This window comes from Carassius gibelio, chromosome B15 (genome assembly GCF_023724105.1).
Source record: "Carassius gibelio isolate Cgi1373 ecotype wild population from Czech Republic chromosome B15, carGib1.2-hapl.c, whole genome shotgun sequence".
NCBI lineage: Eukaryota > Metazoa > Chordata > Actinopteri > Cypriniformes > Cyprinidae > Carassius > Carassius gibelio.
In genome coordinates, this window is record NC_068410.1 from 3939882 (window position 1) to 3953024 (window position 13143).

The 13143-nt window shown below is 36.2% G+C and overlaps 2 protein-coding genes across 3 annotated transcripts in view; both read right to left on the bottom strand.

The window, feature by feature from the left end:
- LOC127972937 (rho guanine nucleotide exchange factor TIAM1) overlaps positions 1-10784 on the bottom strand; it is a 70551-nt gene extending 59767 nt beyond the window's left edge. The window contains exon 1 of the mRNA XM_052576945.1: positions 10644-10784. The gene's annotated coding sequence lies outside the window, so the exon portion shown is untranslated. The remainder of the gene's footprint in view (positions 1-10643) is intronic.
- A 1189-nt stretch (positions 10785-11973) lies between these two features.
- LOC127972948 (SR-related and CTD-associated factor 4) overlaps positions 11974-13143 on the bottom strand; it is a 33700-nt gene continuing 32530 nt past the window's right edge. Inside the window, exon 19 of one of the 2 annotated variants that reach the window (XM_052576970.1) lies at positions 11974-13097. In XM_052576970.1, coding sequence (XP_052432930.1) covers positions 12613-13097 — 485 coding nt within the window. In that variant the 3' untranslated portion in view covers positions 11974-12612. The remainder of the gene's footprint in view (positions 13098-13143) is intronic. The other variant, XM_052576971.1, reaches the window with a different exon arrangement.

The following is a 13143-nucleotide window of genomic DNA, read 5'->3' on the forward strand; positions in this document are numbered from 1 at the left end:
AAAAGAACAAGCTCTATTCCTCGGGAGGATTTCTGTGATGCACTCAGAAATGGAACAGAACAAGGACAAAAAATTATTTTAACACTATGTGTGTGCCTAAATGGACAGATACACGCAAAAAAATGTGGCGCTTAGTTGTTTTTCACATAAACCCTCACCGGTTATGTAATAAATGAATGCAAACACTTGAGAATGTAAATATGTGTGTAACAGTAAATTTGATCCAGGCGGCTCTTAAAGTGACAGCAGGGTCCTTCTGCAGACGGTGTGCTTCATATTAAACAGAAATCACTCATTGCTTTTAACTAAAGGAATTTTTATCTTTAATGAAGTTTAATTCTTAAAATTAAGACTAAGTTGTTTTATTTTAAATTAGATTATTCATATATATTGATCGCTGTTTTTAAATAAATCATTATTTTTTTTGGTCATATGGCCCACTCATAATCGTGTTGAATAATCGTGATTACAATAATGACCAAAATAATTGTTATTATGATTTTTCTCATAATCAAGGAGTCCTATGTCTATACATTTATAGCAAAAACACCTGGTTTAATGGCAAAAAAACGGAAGGTATCTCTATCGCCCCTTCAGTATAAAAGCAGAAGCACAAATTACTGCATCAGTTATTTGACTGTTTAAATCCAATATAACAAGTTATTAAAAATTAAATATAAAATGCTTAATAATATGTGACCGTTGTGTGCAAACCTGTGCTAAACTTCATCATTATGCCTTAAAACAAACCAAACAGCCCCCAATCGGCTCATGTAGAGAATCACACTTAAGACCAGCAAACCACAATAATGAAGGACAAGCAAACGCAATATCCTTCTTCAAACTGAGGCGGTCTTCTTCTACAGTCAGGGACTTTACCTTCGCGGTCTGCCGTGTTTGCATTAGGTTTTCTGATGTCAGTCACTGAGGAATTCAATAAAGCATCCCCAACTGAGACAAAAAACATCAGTGTTCACACAGAGAAGCTGTGTACTGTTCCTGAATCCACAATATTTCAGTGACTCTAAACCTAGCAGCCTAACTGGGATTTCCATTTAAAGTCATCGACGTGCCAGAAGCACAGAAAAGCTCTCCAAATTTACTCACAGCTGTTTGGAATCACGTTCAGAGACAATACATATTCATAACACTGGAAACAATGCCCTGGCTTAGCAAAGAGATGTACAGAAACATGATGTGACTTGGGAATCACATTCTTGTCTGATTATAAAACATGACAGGGATGAGAAACACTGCACCTCTCATGTGACCGCAAGCGTTTGTTTGCTTTGCATGATTTATATGTTTTGTCTTATCAAGACAGTCGGATAGTCCTGTAATAATTTCATGCAACCATTCAGTGAATAAACCATTTAAACCCAAATTTTTAATCAAGCAGCAGATGAAAACTGAATTGGCTGCTGTCATCAATGCCTGTTGCATAAATGGTGCATAAAGAGACTAAATTCAATACTTAGCTCAACCCCAAGTCTAAGTATCACCAATCGCAGTAAAGGTCATAGTGTTAATAGTGTAGGTGGTGCAGGTTTGAGTCTGGCTTGTAGTTCTTCCCAATATTTTCTTATCACTTTCTACTATATCTATCATTTAAAAAGTAGACATTAAAGTATCTGTGATCAAGTCAACCATAATACAGCCGACTCGAGTCCATGTGAAACTGCAATAAATATAAAAATTTAGTTAAAAATAAAACTATTTCTAAATGTGGTTATTATTTTTTATAGCTTTATACCACTGTTATCAGTGGTAGAGCATTGCGTTAGCAGCGCAAAAGGTTATGGGTTCAATTCCCAGGGAACACACAAAATTATAAAAATATTACAAAATGTATAGCCTGATTGTACTGTAAGTCGTTTGGATAAAAGTGTCTGCTAAATGCATAAATCTATACATAATGGACTATTCAAATGTTTGTGGTCAGTTCAAGTAACAGTAAAGACATGTATAATGTTTAAAATATGAAACATTTTTTAAGTCAAAATAATGAAAAAAAATTCTATTTTTATTCAAACATTTTTTAAAACCTATTTCAAATGAATAAATGCAAATAGATGCCGTTCAACTTCTTATTCATCAAAGAATCATGAAAAAGAAACAGCACAACTTTTTTCATCATTGATAACGATCAGAAATGTCTCTTGAGCACAAAATCAACATGTTAGAATGATTTCTGAAAATCATGTGACTCTGACTGGAGAAACGATGCTGAAAATACAGCTTTGATCACAGAAATAAATTACATTTTAAACACTACAATGGAAAACAGTTATTTTAAATTTTATATTAAATTAATGTTTAAGAATATGAAATTTCTTCATAAAAATCCTAAACCCCAACTATCTGAACAGTAATGTATATAATATTACTTAATGTTTTATACCCACTCGTTTAGAATAATATTTGTTACACTAAATATGAAGAAAAAACTACAGCAATTGTATATTTTTGTCTATATTCTGAGAGTCTAAAAGGGTTGAGAAGATGACTCAGATGTTCCAGGAACCCTGGATTGAACTTGTAAGATTCTTGTTAGGAAGCAACAGCTGCTAAATACGTTTCAATATTTGAGATTCCTTCTTCAAATCCCTAATAAATCCCCGGCATGTTGGCTTACTAGGATCTGATCTTCACTCTTTCCCTCTCTGGTACAACTACATGTAGAATAAGCGTGGAGTAGAGGGCTCTCACCGGTCATACCTCACTTCAATCAGGGCTTAAGAAGAAAAAGAAATATTTATTACAGTCCTGCTAGGCTCGATCTGAGACAACAGAGAGTCAGGCTTAGTATAAGGGACCAGATGAAAGGGATTGGCCAGAACATACTGGAGATCATTAGTGAAGATCCCCAGCAGACTCCATCTCATCTCCTTCTTCTTCTTCTCTCCAACATACATCAAAGCAGTCTGTCTCTCTGAATGCAAACTAGCCAGAACATGTCATGTAAACGCTCAGACAAACGATGATATGTTGGCATGAGGTGGGCTGATCTTCTTCTACAATCATGATTGCACACCCAGCACCAGAGGAAGGGGGGGTTTTTGCAGAGTCACGTGACTTTAGGCTGCATGACTGCACGCTGATTACTGCACAGTGTGGCGGGACAAAGGTAAGCTGTTCTGGTGAGTGATTTTGAGGTCTACAATTTTTGTCTTAAAGGAAAAAGTCACACAAAGATCAAAATTGGCAAAAATTTTTTTAAATAAAATCGCCTCAGTTCATTTAAGATGCAGATGAGTTTATGTCTTCACAGCAATAGATTTGGATTGAAATATAGCATTATATCACTTGCTTACCAATGCTGTGAATGGGTGCCTTCATAATTAGAGTCCAAAAACATCCCAATAATCCACAAGTAATCCACACCACTCCAGTCCATCAGTTAACATTTTGTGAAATGAAAAGCTGTGTGTTTGTAAGAAACAAATCCAAAATAATCCATAATATTGCTTTTCCAGTGAAAAAGTCATATCGTCGGAATAAGGAGAGAAACCTGCACAGATCAAGCACCGTTTACAAGCAAAAACAGTCCAAAACTGTTTTAAACAAATATGTGGGTGGATTTGATGTGAGAGGAGAACAGGAGATGGACTTTTCCATGTGAGGAAATGTTATTATGGACTCCTATTTTTGATCAGAAGTGACAGTTTAAAGTTAAAAAAAAAAAAAAAAAAGAAAGAAAAAAAAAGCCTGAATGATGGATTCGTGTCTTACTAACTCAAAGCTTTTGGCTTTTCAAGACATTAATTGATGGACTGGAGTGCTGTAGATAACTAGTGGATTATTGTGATGTTTTTACAGTCAGATCAGTAGTTTGGACTCTCATTCTGACGGCACCCATTCACTGCAGAGGATCCAACATTTCTCCAAATCTGATGAAGGATTGCCTGAAGGTGGAAAAAAAAAATCTACATATTTTAATTTCTGGGTGAACCATTCCTTAAAAGACAAAACAGCTGACCCAAAAATAAAATGTCATATCAAACCTTTGTATTTTTTTGTTTAAGATTTTTTTGAAAGACATGGACAGTATAAACTCTCCTTTTTATAAAAAAATAAACCAAAAATAATAATAATTTTTTTTGTCTTGCACGCAAAGTTAACAGGAAACAGTTCTGAATGACATGAGAGTGAGAAAAAAAAAATTGAAATATAATTTTTGGGTAATTTACTCCTTCAACCTAGTGACATAAAATAAACAAGCGTCGTTGTTCTGCAAATCCAGGGCAAATCGAACGGTCCCACTTAAGCAATGATGCATTTCCATATTTGCGCCAAATGCCTCTGTGCCATCACAATCCCACTGACAATCTGCGTCCGTAATAAAAATAAATGGTGAACACAGGCAGAGTTGAACTGAGGGACAGTCAATCCTTCCGTTCAGATCATCCAGAAAACCTCCCAGCCACATGCAAAACAATACCTGATTTAGCAAAATCACTCATTCCCTCAACAGAAAAATACACAATGTGCTGATTTCAGAGGAAAAATCTGTGCAGTGGATAAAAATGATAAAACGATGTGAAAAAAATCAGGGCCATTCACAGGAAACTGCCTTTTGTGTGCCTCGTATGTCCCTTGTGACTTACTTCTGATATTCTAATCCTAGACATCATTGCACAGATTTAAATGTTTCTTTTATAAAAAGAATTTTTATGCATAAAAAAAGGTGGGAAAATTATTTCCTAAAAGCTCAGCAGCACAACATCCTGGCACTTTTCCCTTGCAATGACCAAACTAGTTATAAACTGACGTTCCAGTTATATATCATCCAAGCTAGAAGCCAATTCTCATCAACAACAATGAAATAGGAGTTTCATTTCAGTGGGAGCATCTGTCTGTTTTCATAAACAGGGCTCGGAAACACAATCACATCAGGCTGACAATAACATGTGCTGGTGTATTTACTTGTGTATCAGATCTCAGATAAGGCTGGATATGCTAAATACGGAATAGCTACACCGTGACATTTCTCCTCAGCATCTGTCCTCCGTCATGCTAAAGTTACGTGGATCATTTATCTCCTGCATAATTAACAGCACTGATGGATGGCCCTGGTTTATACGTCTGGGTTAAAATACCCACTTTCAGTTTCCCCACAATGCTCTGCGGGTTCATCAGTCGTAGTAGATGTGTTATAATGGAGGCAGAGGATGCTGAGTCATTCCCAGAGCCATGAGCCTGAGTCGCCCCTCCTGACAAATTCATCCTTCATTTTTATCAGGATTAGAGATTATCCATGTGTATCCGAGACCCTGCATGTGCAGGCGTGCATGTCTTTTCTCAGCCACGCTGGCTCAGCAGCTGCCCTCTCCTTCCCAGCATCCATTACCAGCAGAAATAAAGATGCATGGTTAATTATGCAAAGCCCTCACATCTGTCCTCTCCAGGACTAGAGTGAGAGGAGATGGATGATTTAAAACATAAATCAAACCAATTAAAGATTTAAAACAGATCAGAACCAATCAGGTCTGCAGAGAAACCAGCCAATCAGGTGGAGTTCCACATGCACTGTAATTTAAAGCCTGCACGGCGAAATATGAGCGCAGGTGTATTGTAATACATATTTCACGTGTTGTGTCACTCTCAGAAACACAATGAGTAAAAGCATCTAAGTGGGTCATCTGAAGCTCTGAGTATCTGGGACAAACCATCGAGCCATGAGGACTGGTGAGAGTCCAACTCCACACGGTTCACAACGTCCAGAACAACAGCTCACAAATGAGAAAAACAGACTAAATATGGATCATGACAACACTACCTAAGAAGAAGGTGAAGCGGGGGTACATTGGACTAACCAAACTCAATGTTTTTTTTAAATGCATTGAAAGAAATTTAATAATTCATAAATAATTGAGAAATATTCAAATAATTGTTTCATAATAATACATTAATATATTGAATATAATATAAATATATTACATATATTATGCACTATACATATATGATTCTGTAATTATAGACTGTAATTATATTCACAGAATTTTATACATATATATGTATATATTAGGGATATGCCTGTATTAAACTTTCATGTTGCGATTAATCGTTAATGCTTTTATCATGGTATATGGTATTATCATGATATTGAAATTTTGTTGCAAAAAAGTATTGTCATAATACAGGTTTAAAGGATTAGTTCACTTTCAAATTAAAATGTCCTAATAATTTACTCACCCCCATGTGATCCAAGATGTTAATGTCTTCTTTCTTCAGACAAAAAGACATTAAGGTTTTTGATGAAAAAAATTCCAGGATAGTGGACTTCAATGGCTACCAAACGGTTAAAGGTCAAAATTATAGATTCAGTGTTGCTTCAAATGGCTCTACATGATACCAGACGAGGGATAAGGGTCTTATCTAGTGAAACAATCGCCATTTAAAAAAAGAAAATACAAAAATGTATATGCTTTATAAACAGAAATGCTCACCTTGGCTTGCACTGCTCTGCGATGCGTGTCCACGACTTCACCTAATACGTGATCAGGTTGAAAAGATCACACGCGACGTAGGCAGAGGTACCATGACATGTCTTCGTCATAGCGCTGATATTCCTTCACAAATCCTGGGAATCTCGTAATACCATGTCCACAGAAAATATTCAAAACAAATAACCCGAGACACGGCCACATGTCCAAACATGGGACACCCAACATGTCCTGAACACAAATAATCTGATTACAAAACGTCTATTTAGTTAAAACAGCACAGCAGGATCAAACAAGCAAATAAGTTGCTGCAAAGCAGAGACGTGTTGTGTACCCATGTTGTATGAGGAAGAAGAAGTAATCCGCTGTTCTTCACAGAAGATGCAAATAACACTCACAGGACAATTCTGGCAATAAGCCCGTGATTAAGGCAATGGAGATGAGTTACGCACAAAGAGGGCCATTTAAAGCAACAAGAAACATTCTTAAGCAGTTTGTTTATCTCACTCAAGTGGGCATGTTGTCTGGACTCCCTCCATTCAAAGTATATCAAATTAATTGAAGCCTGGACTCAAGCCAGTGTTTAACCTCAGAAATGATCGCTTCATTTCCTGAGCAAACACAACTGCACTACTGCACAGATGAGTCACTGGAAACAATGACTAATGCAGATCAAGTTAAATCAAGACTAGAGGTTTCACAATTTCTCAAGCAAATGTTTGACTTTGGATCCTCTGCAGTGAATGGGTGCCATCAGAATCTCATTCGCACGGCACCCATTCACTGTAGAGCATCTTCTGTTGAGCAAGTGATGTAATACTACATTTCTCCAAATCTGTTTCCATTAAGAAATAAACTCATCCACATCTTGGATGGCCTGAAGGGGAGTTTATTTTCAGCTAATTTTGGGCGAACAACTTCTGCAATATAAATCTACTGTATTCTTTTGCCAGATGAAAAATAAGTTATTGCACACCAATCAATAAAGTTAAGCAATACAAATAAATATTCTATCCTTAACAAACATAAACTAAGACAATTTAGTATACATAGAGAGATAATAATTCAAGACTTCGCTGAATTTAACCAATTATAGCCTAAACATCTAAAAAGGATCAACAATACGCTTAATTCAGCACTGTAAAGAGTTCAAAGACAAAAGGACGATTAAGTTCAAAATAATTCACGTTACACCCTCAGAATTTTTTGCTGACGGTAAATCAATGAAGACCGTTTGCGGTCGGTGAATCCCGCTGTCTTTATTATAAACAAACACAAAACCAACTGTCTCAGCAAAAACAGTGCTCCATTTATACTGGGCCTTTTCTGGAGTGAATGAACAATTCTGTGGAGGTGGGTATGATATGAATAATTCACGTCGGGAAGATTTAAAATATGCATATTTGGAGTCTTTACACTTGGCATGTTTTATCGCAGCACAAAACAAACATCAAGATCTGTACAAACCCTGCTATTAATATACAGATCCCACTAAAGACCCACACAAACATTATGATAAAGAAGATCCACGACAGCTGGAATAGCAAGGGTTACGGGCATCAGTAGAAGACTGCATTATGAAACACAGGTCAAAAACTGTAATAATATAATATGTATGAGTTCTAAATGAGTGGTGATTATACAGCTGTTTATTTTAGCATATGGCTGACTGGTGCATATCAATGCATTCCAACGCCTCTCATCTCTCTTTTTCATTCTTCTCAGAGCATCAGAGATCGTATCTTCTCTTATATCGTAGAAACCATTGGCACCAATAGTCTCTATCATCTACTTAAGCTTTCGATACTTTTGGGAAACGCCTGAACATATTGGTCAATCGTTCATTTTATAACTGACACAATAAAGTTCAACAGTCAGGTTCGGGAAATAATAATTCCATTCACTTTCTCCATGGAAAACGGACTTTTAATGATAATTGAAAAACTATTACACATTATTCCAACATATTCTTAAAATATCATGTTCAAAAGATGAATTCTGTGGAAAACTAGATTACCCATGATGCTGTATATAAAAATCACACCAATCAGAGTCCCATGAAGCACCACGAATGAAAACAAGTTGGTCTCTCTACACTCTCAAAAGACTTATATTTGTATATACATGCATATTTTGCAGTAAACTTAAAATATTATTTCAGAATTTTTTCTTAACGTTCACAACATCATTTTTTTTATATGTTTTAGAAAAAAAAATTTCTTGCAAGCATTAATGGGTCAATTCAACCCAAAATGAAAATTCTGTCAATAATTACTCATCCTCATGTTGTCTCAAATGACAGAATTTTCATTTTTGGGTGAACTAACCCTTTATGGAAACATTCCATTTGATAATTTTGCAAACATTATTAGAACGTTACTTAGACGAACACAGGCTTGTACCTTTAACTTTTTAATCAGATTTATAAATACTTTTTTGCTTAAAATCCAAAGTTTTTAATGTTGTGATTCACCTTGTAGCTGGTTGGTTTGGTTTTTGGTTTATAATCCTTTAACGAAACCCTTTTATAAAATCCGTGTGGGAAAATTGAGTGGAATAAATACTTCCAGAGGAGTGGGTGGGCACTATTGCACCCTGTGGGAACCATCAATGCCCAAGCAAGCAAGAACATTATTGGGTAAATTTGAATGCATCATCTCGAAATAGCCAAATATTGTCAGATTTTAATATTATTGCCCTATAGGTGGAAAAAAAACAATGTAAATATTGCTATTTTAATAAAATAAAACAGATGTAAATCTGCCATAGTCTCCTAATGAAGCAGGGATTTGAGCCATATCTTAATATTATAAACTTTGGGTTGGTCTTTTGACCAACCACCTAACAACTACCAAGAACATTACAGCAACTAAATAGCAATGCCATAATAATGGCCCGCAACACAACATGAGATTAAATACTTAAATGTATTAATAAAATAATATTATGCATAGTTTATGCATTTGATCAATTCAGGGAAATGCACTAAAACATCCATTTTTAATCAAGAAAGATCCAATGCATGTCATCATGTGGCACATATTCTGAGCATCAATACACCAGATGCTAGACAGCAGGGGTCAGACCATCACACACATCAAGAAAAGCCAATCTCGCCACATTTATTCAAGAGGAAAACCACAAATTACACAAGCAATGATGGATTGTCACGGCCGTGTACAGTGAGCTCTGGGCCGTAAGGACAGGGTCCCCGGGAGCTCGTGCCCTTGGCATTGACTGAGCATCCTGCAGACGAATTCATAACACACGCAAACATCTGATGCATCTCAAATGCATCCGTTTGACTTTAACTGCTGAAAATAAAACAGATAACCCATAATTACCAGCAGAACTCTAATAGAAGCATATGATGGAACTTAAGAACGTTCCCTTAATGTTACCACATGGTTCACGTCTGGTTATTTTTGAGAACCAACTCCTAACCTTTTAGGAACAATCCTTTGTTTCTAATAAACATATACTAACATTGCCACAGTGTTAAAAAAAAGTTTTTCTGTGATAATCTTATAAGAACGCCTATTTTTCATAACAATAAACTAATGTTGTTTGAATGTTGAAGGAACGTTTTTGTTAAAACATATACAGAGCATCCAGTAAAGGTTATTTTAAGGTTTAACTTACTTGATTCAAAACCATACACTGATGTTTTGGTTTTACGAGAGAAATCGTAAAACAATTTGCAAAGAATTCATATTGGGAATTTTTACAAAGTCTGGAAAAATAATGGTGAAAAAATGAATCCGTGAATAATCAAATAAGATGCTACTGGATAAAGTTAAAGTTTTCAGATTTTTAATTTGTTATATTTTACATGGAAATCTAGTAAACTATTTACTAAAACATATTAGCTATTTATTGTAGTATGTTGTAAATTCTTATTATTATGCTTTCTAATTCTGACAGAATTTCCGTTAGAAAGAGGGCGGGAACCGAAAGCGGTTTACGTTAGCTGAGAACCACTAACGTTAACCTAAACGCAGCCGTTATTTGTTTTGGAAAAACACGCAGTCCTGATAAACAAACACAATTACAGCGAGTCAATTAACATTTCTCGCCCAGCACGTGCGGTCTCCAGTGATGCCGCAGTCACGCGCTTCAGCATTTCTGCCGCCTCATCGCAGTTCCACACAAAATAAAGCCATTCATCTATAAATGTGTGTTATTATGTGAACATACCTGTCATAATTCCGCGCGGGTCCTGCGTGTGAGGTGACTGTGAAACATCATGGCATCCAGCGCGTCTCTGCTGTCAGACGCGGCGCTCCGGCGCGCACACGCGCTTCCAGTGTTTAGCTCGCGGCTGAAGGGAGGAGCGCGCGCTGTAACCATGGTGCGCGCGCACACACTTGTTTGACACATGCTGATCCATTGAGTAAAAAATATATTTTAAACAGTGCTAGAATTTAAATTATTACTAGAATTATTCTCACAATTTTTATAATGATCACTAGGATAACAATTTTTACTCAATGCATGCGCATTTTAAAAAAATGTGTATTCATTATGATTTTCTACTTTTATAGTGGTTACATTTATTGCACTAAAAACACAATCCTCACAAAATAATTAAATAGTATATAATAATAAATATTATTAATATTATATTATTACATTCTTTTTTTAATTATCACTAGAATTATAGTACTAGAATTATTTCTTTTTATTATTATTATTACTAGAATAATACGTGCAAATCAAGTGATGTGCATATTTACATTTTTATTATTTAATAATGGTTTTATATTTTGATTATTACACTACACAAGTCATCACAAAATAAGGGAATTGTAATAAAACCGTAGCCTACCTAATAAATTATTAAATAAACAAATCATTATTAAAAGTATTATATTAGTATAGTATAGTATGAGCATACAGTAGTAATACATTAGTAATATATTACTACATATTCTCTTAAATTTATTATGTGTTGTTTTTGCAACAACAAAAAAAATATATTCCTGGCTCTATGTGCATTAACAGCACTAGAGTGAAATATCTATTAATAACGCACACGCAATTAATCACATCTAATGTGATGAATATTAAATGCATGGCTTGGTTTGTTCGCTCACGGATTGTGCTGGAACCTTCTGGAACAATTCAACTGTACCTGCCTTAAACATTTGAATTAATATTCAAATTAATAATTTAAATATAGTTAATATTTACAATTTAGTTCAAGTATACTTTTAATTTAGTTCAAGCTGCAGTAACTTTGTTAATTTTTATTTCAGTTTTACTTTTAGTTATTCAAGTTAAACTACACTAAAAAAAAATGTTGCCTCGGAAAATTAACAAATTAAAAGAAAATGTTTTAAAATGTTTTTTCAAGTAACTTTTTTGAATGTTTTTAGTTAGCTTTAATAACCCTGGTTAAGAAAAATGTTTGATCATTTTACCAGACTGACATGATTCATGTCTGAGTCTTGACGAATAGCGCCCTCTACTGAGATAACCGCAATCCTGCATTCTCATACACTTCCTTACAAAGAAACAAAGTCAGTTTAAGTAGCCACAACATTTACTCGTCTTTGTTTTAGCATGTTAATATAAACCAGTAAGACAGAAAAAAAACAAAAACAAAAAAAACAAGTAAAAATAGCTTCGTAAAATGAACCGGCTGAAGATGATACTCTACCAAAGTCAGGCGTTAGCTTTTCTTCTTTCCTGAAAGCCTACATTAGTTTTTAAGTAAATACTACTTCCAAATATACAGAACGGAAGATGGGTTTCTACAGGTTATTTCTTCATAGTTAAACACTTGTGAAATGTGCAAATCTGGACTATTTACACTGAACATGTTACACTAGATCTCTAACATTAGTCTGTGGTCGTGAGTGTACCGTCCAAAAACAACAGACATCGAAGGTTTCGCATGGAGCGAGATGGGAATTTCATAATATATGATCCCTGGTTGTGTCTCGCCTATTCAAACGAACATGACGACATGTAGAAAAGAGAGCACCATCACTCATATCCAGAGATGTGGACTTTCAGAAACAGTGTCTATTCTTTTCATATGGACTCTGTATATAATACGTAGAATGTTTTCTCTGTATTCCTGTTTCACGAGGACACGGAGTACTGTTTAGCACAGTCCAGTCTCAGATGAAGTCAGTAGTGCCCTAAAAAAACACGCAACTCAGTTTCCAAACCGACTTCGTCCGCGAGGGCCGCCCCTTCCCCATCCACCCCGATGAAACGGTGGCTCGTTTCCGAATCTGTCCGGGCCCCTTTCAGGACCTTGATCTCGCCAGTGCGGTTCCTCTCCTCTAGGACCCACTGGGAGCCTGTGACGGGGGAACTCGTGTCTTGGAGGACCCATCATGCGCATCCGGAATCGACCCACAGGGGGTTCTCCGAACATGGGGTTGGGGCCCCTAGGGGGCATCATTTGAGGGGGCATATTGGGAGGGGGCAGGGTGGAACGGGGGCCATTATTAGCGAAGGGAGGCATGAAGGGTGGGCGGAGTCCCACAGGGGCGTGTGGCGGTAGGGGTCCCGGTCTGGGCCCCAGAATCCCCCCATGAGGCGGTGGACTGAGCGCTTGAGCTCCTGTCAGGTCCATGTGACTCTTGGGAGCCTCGTAAGATTCATCTGAAGGTTCTTCGATTGCGGTTTCTGATACTGCAAAAGACAAAAACATCACATGTAACTACAGACAGACTTTCTA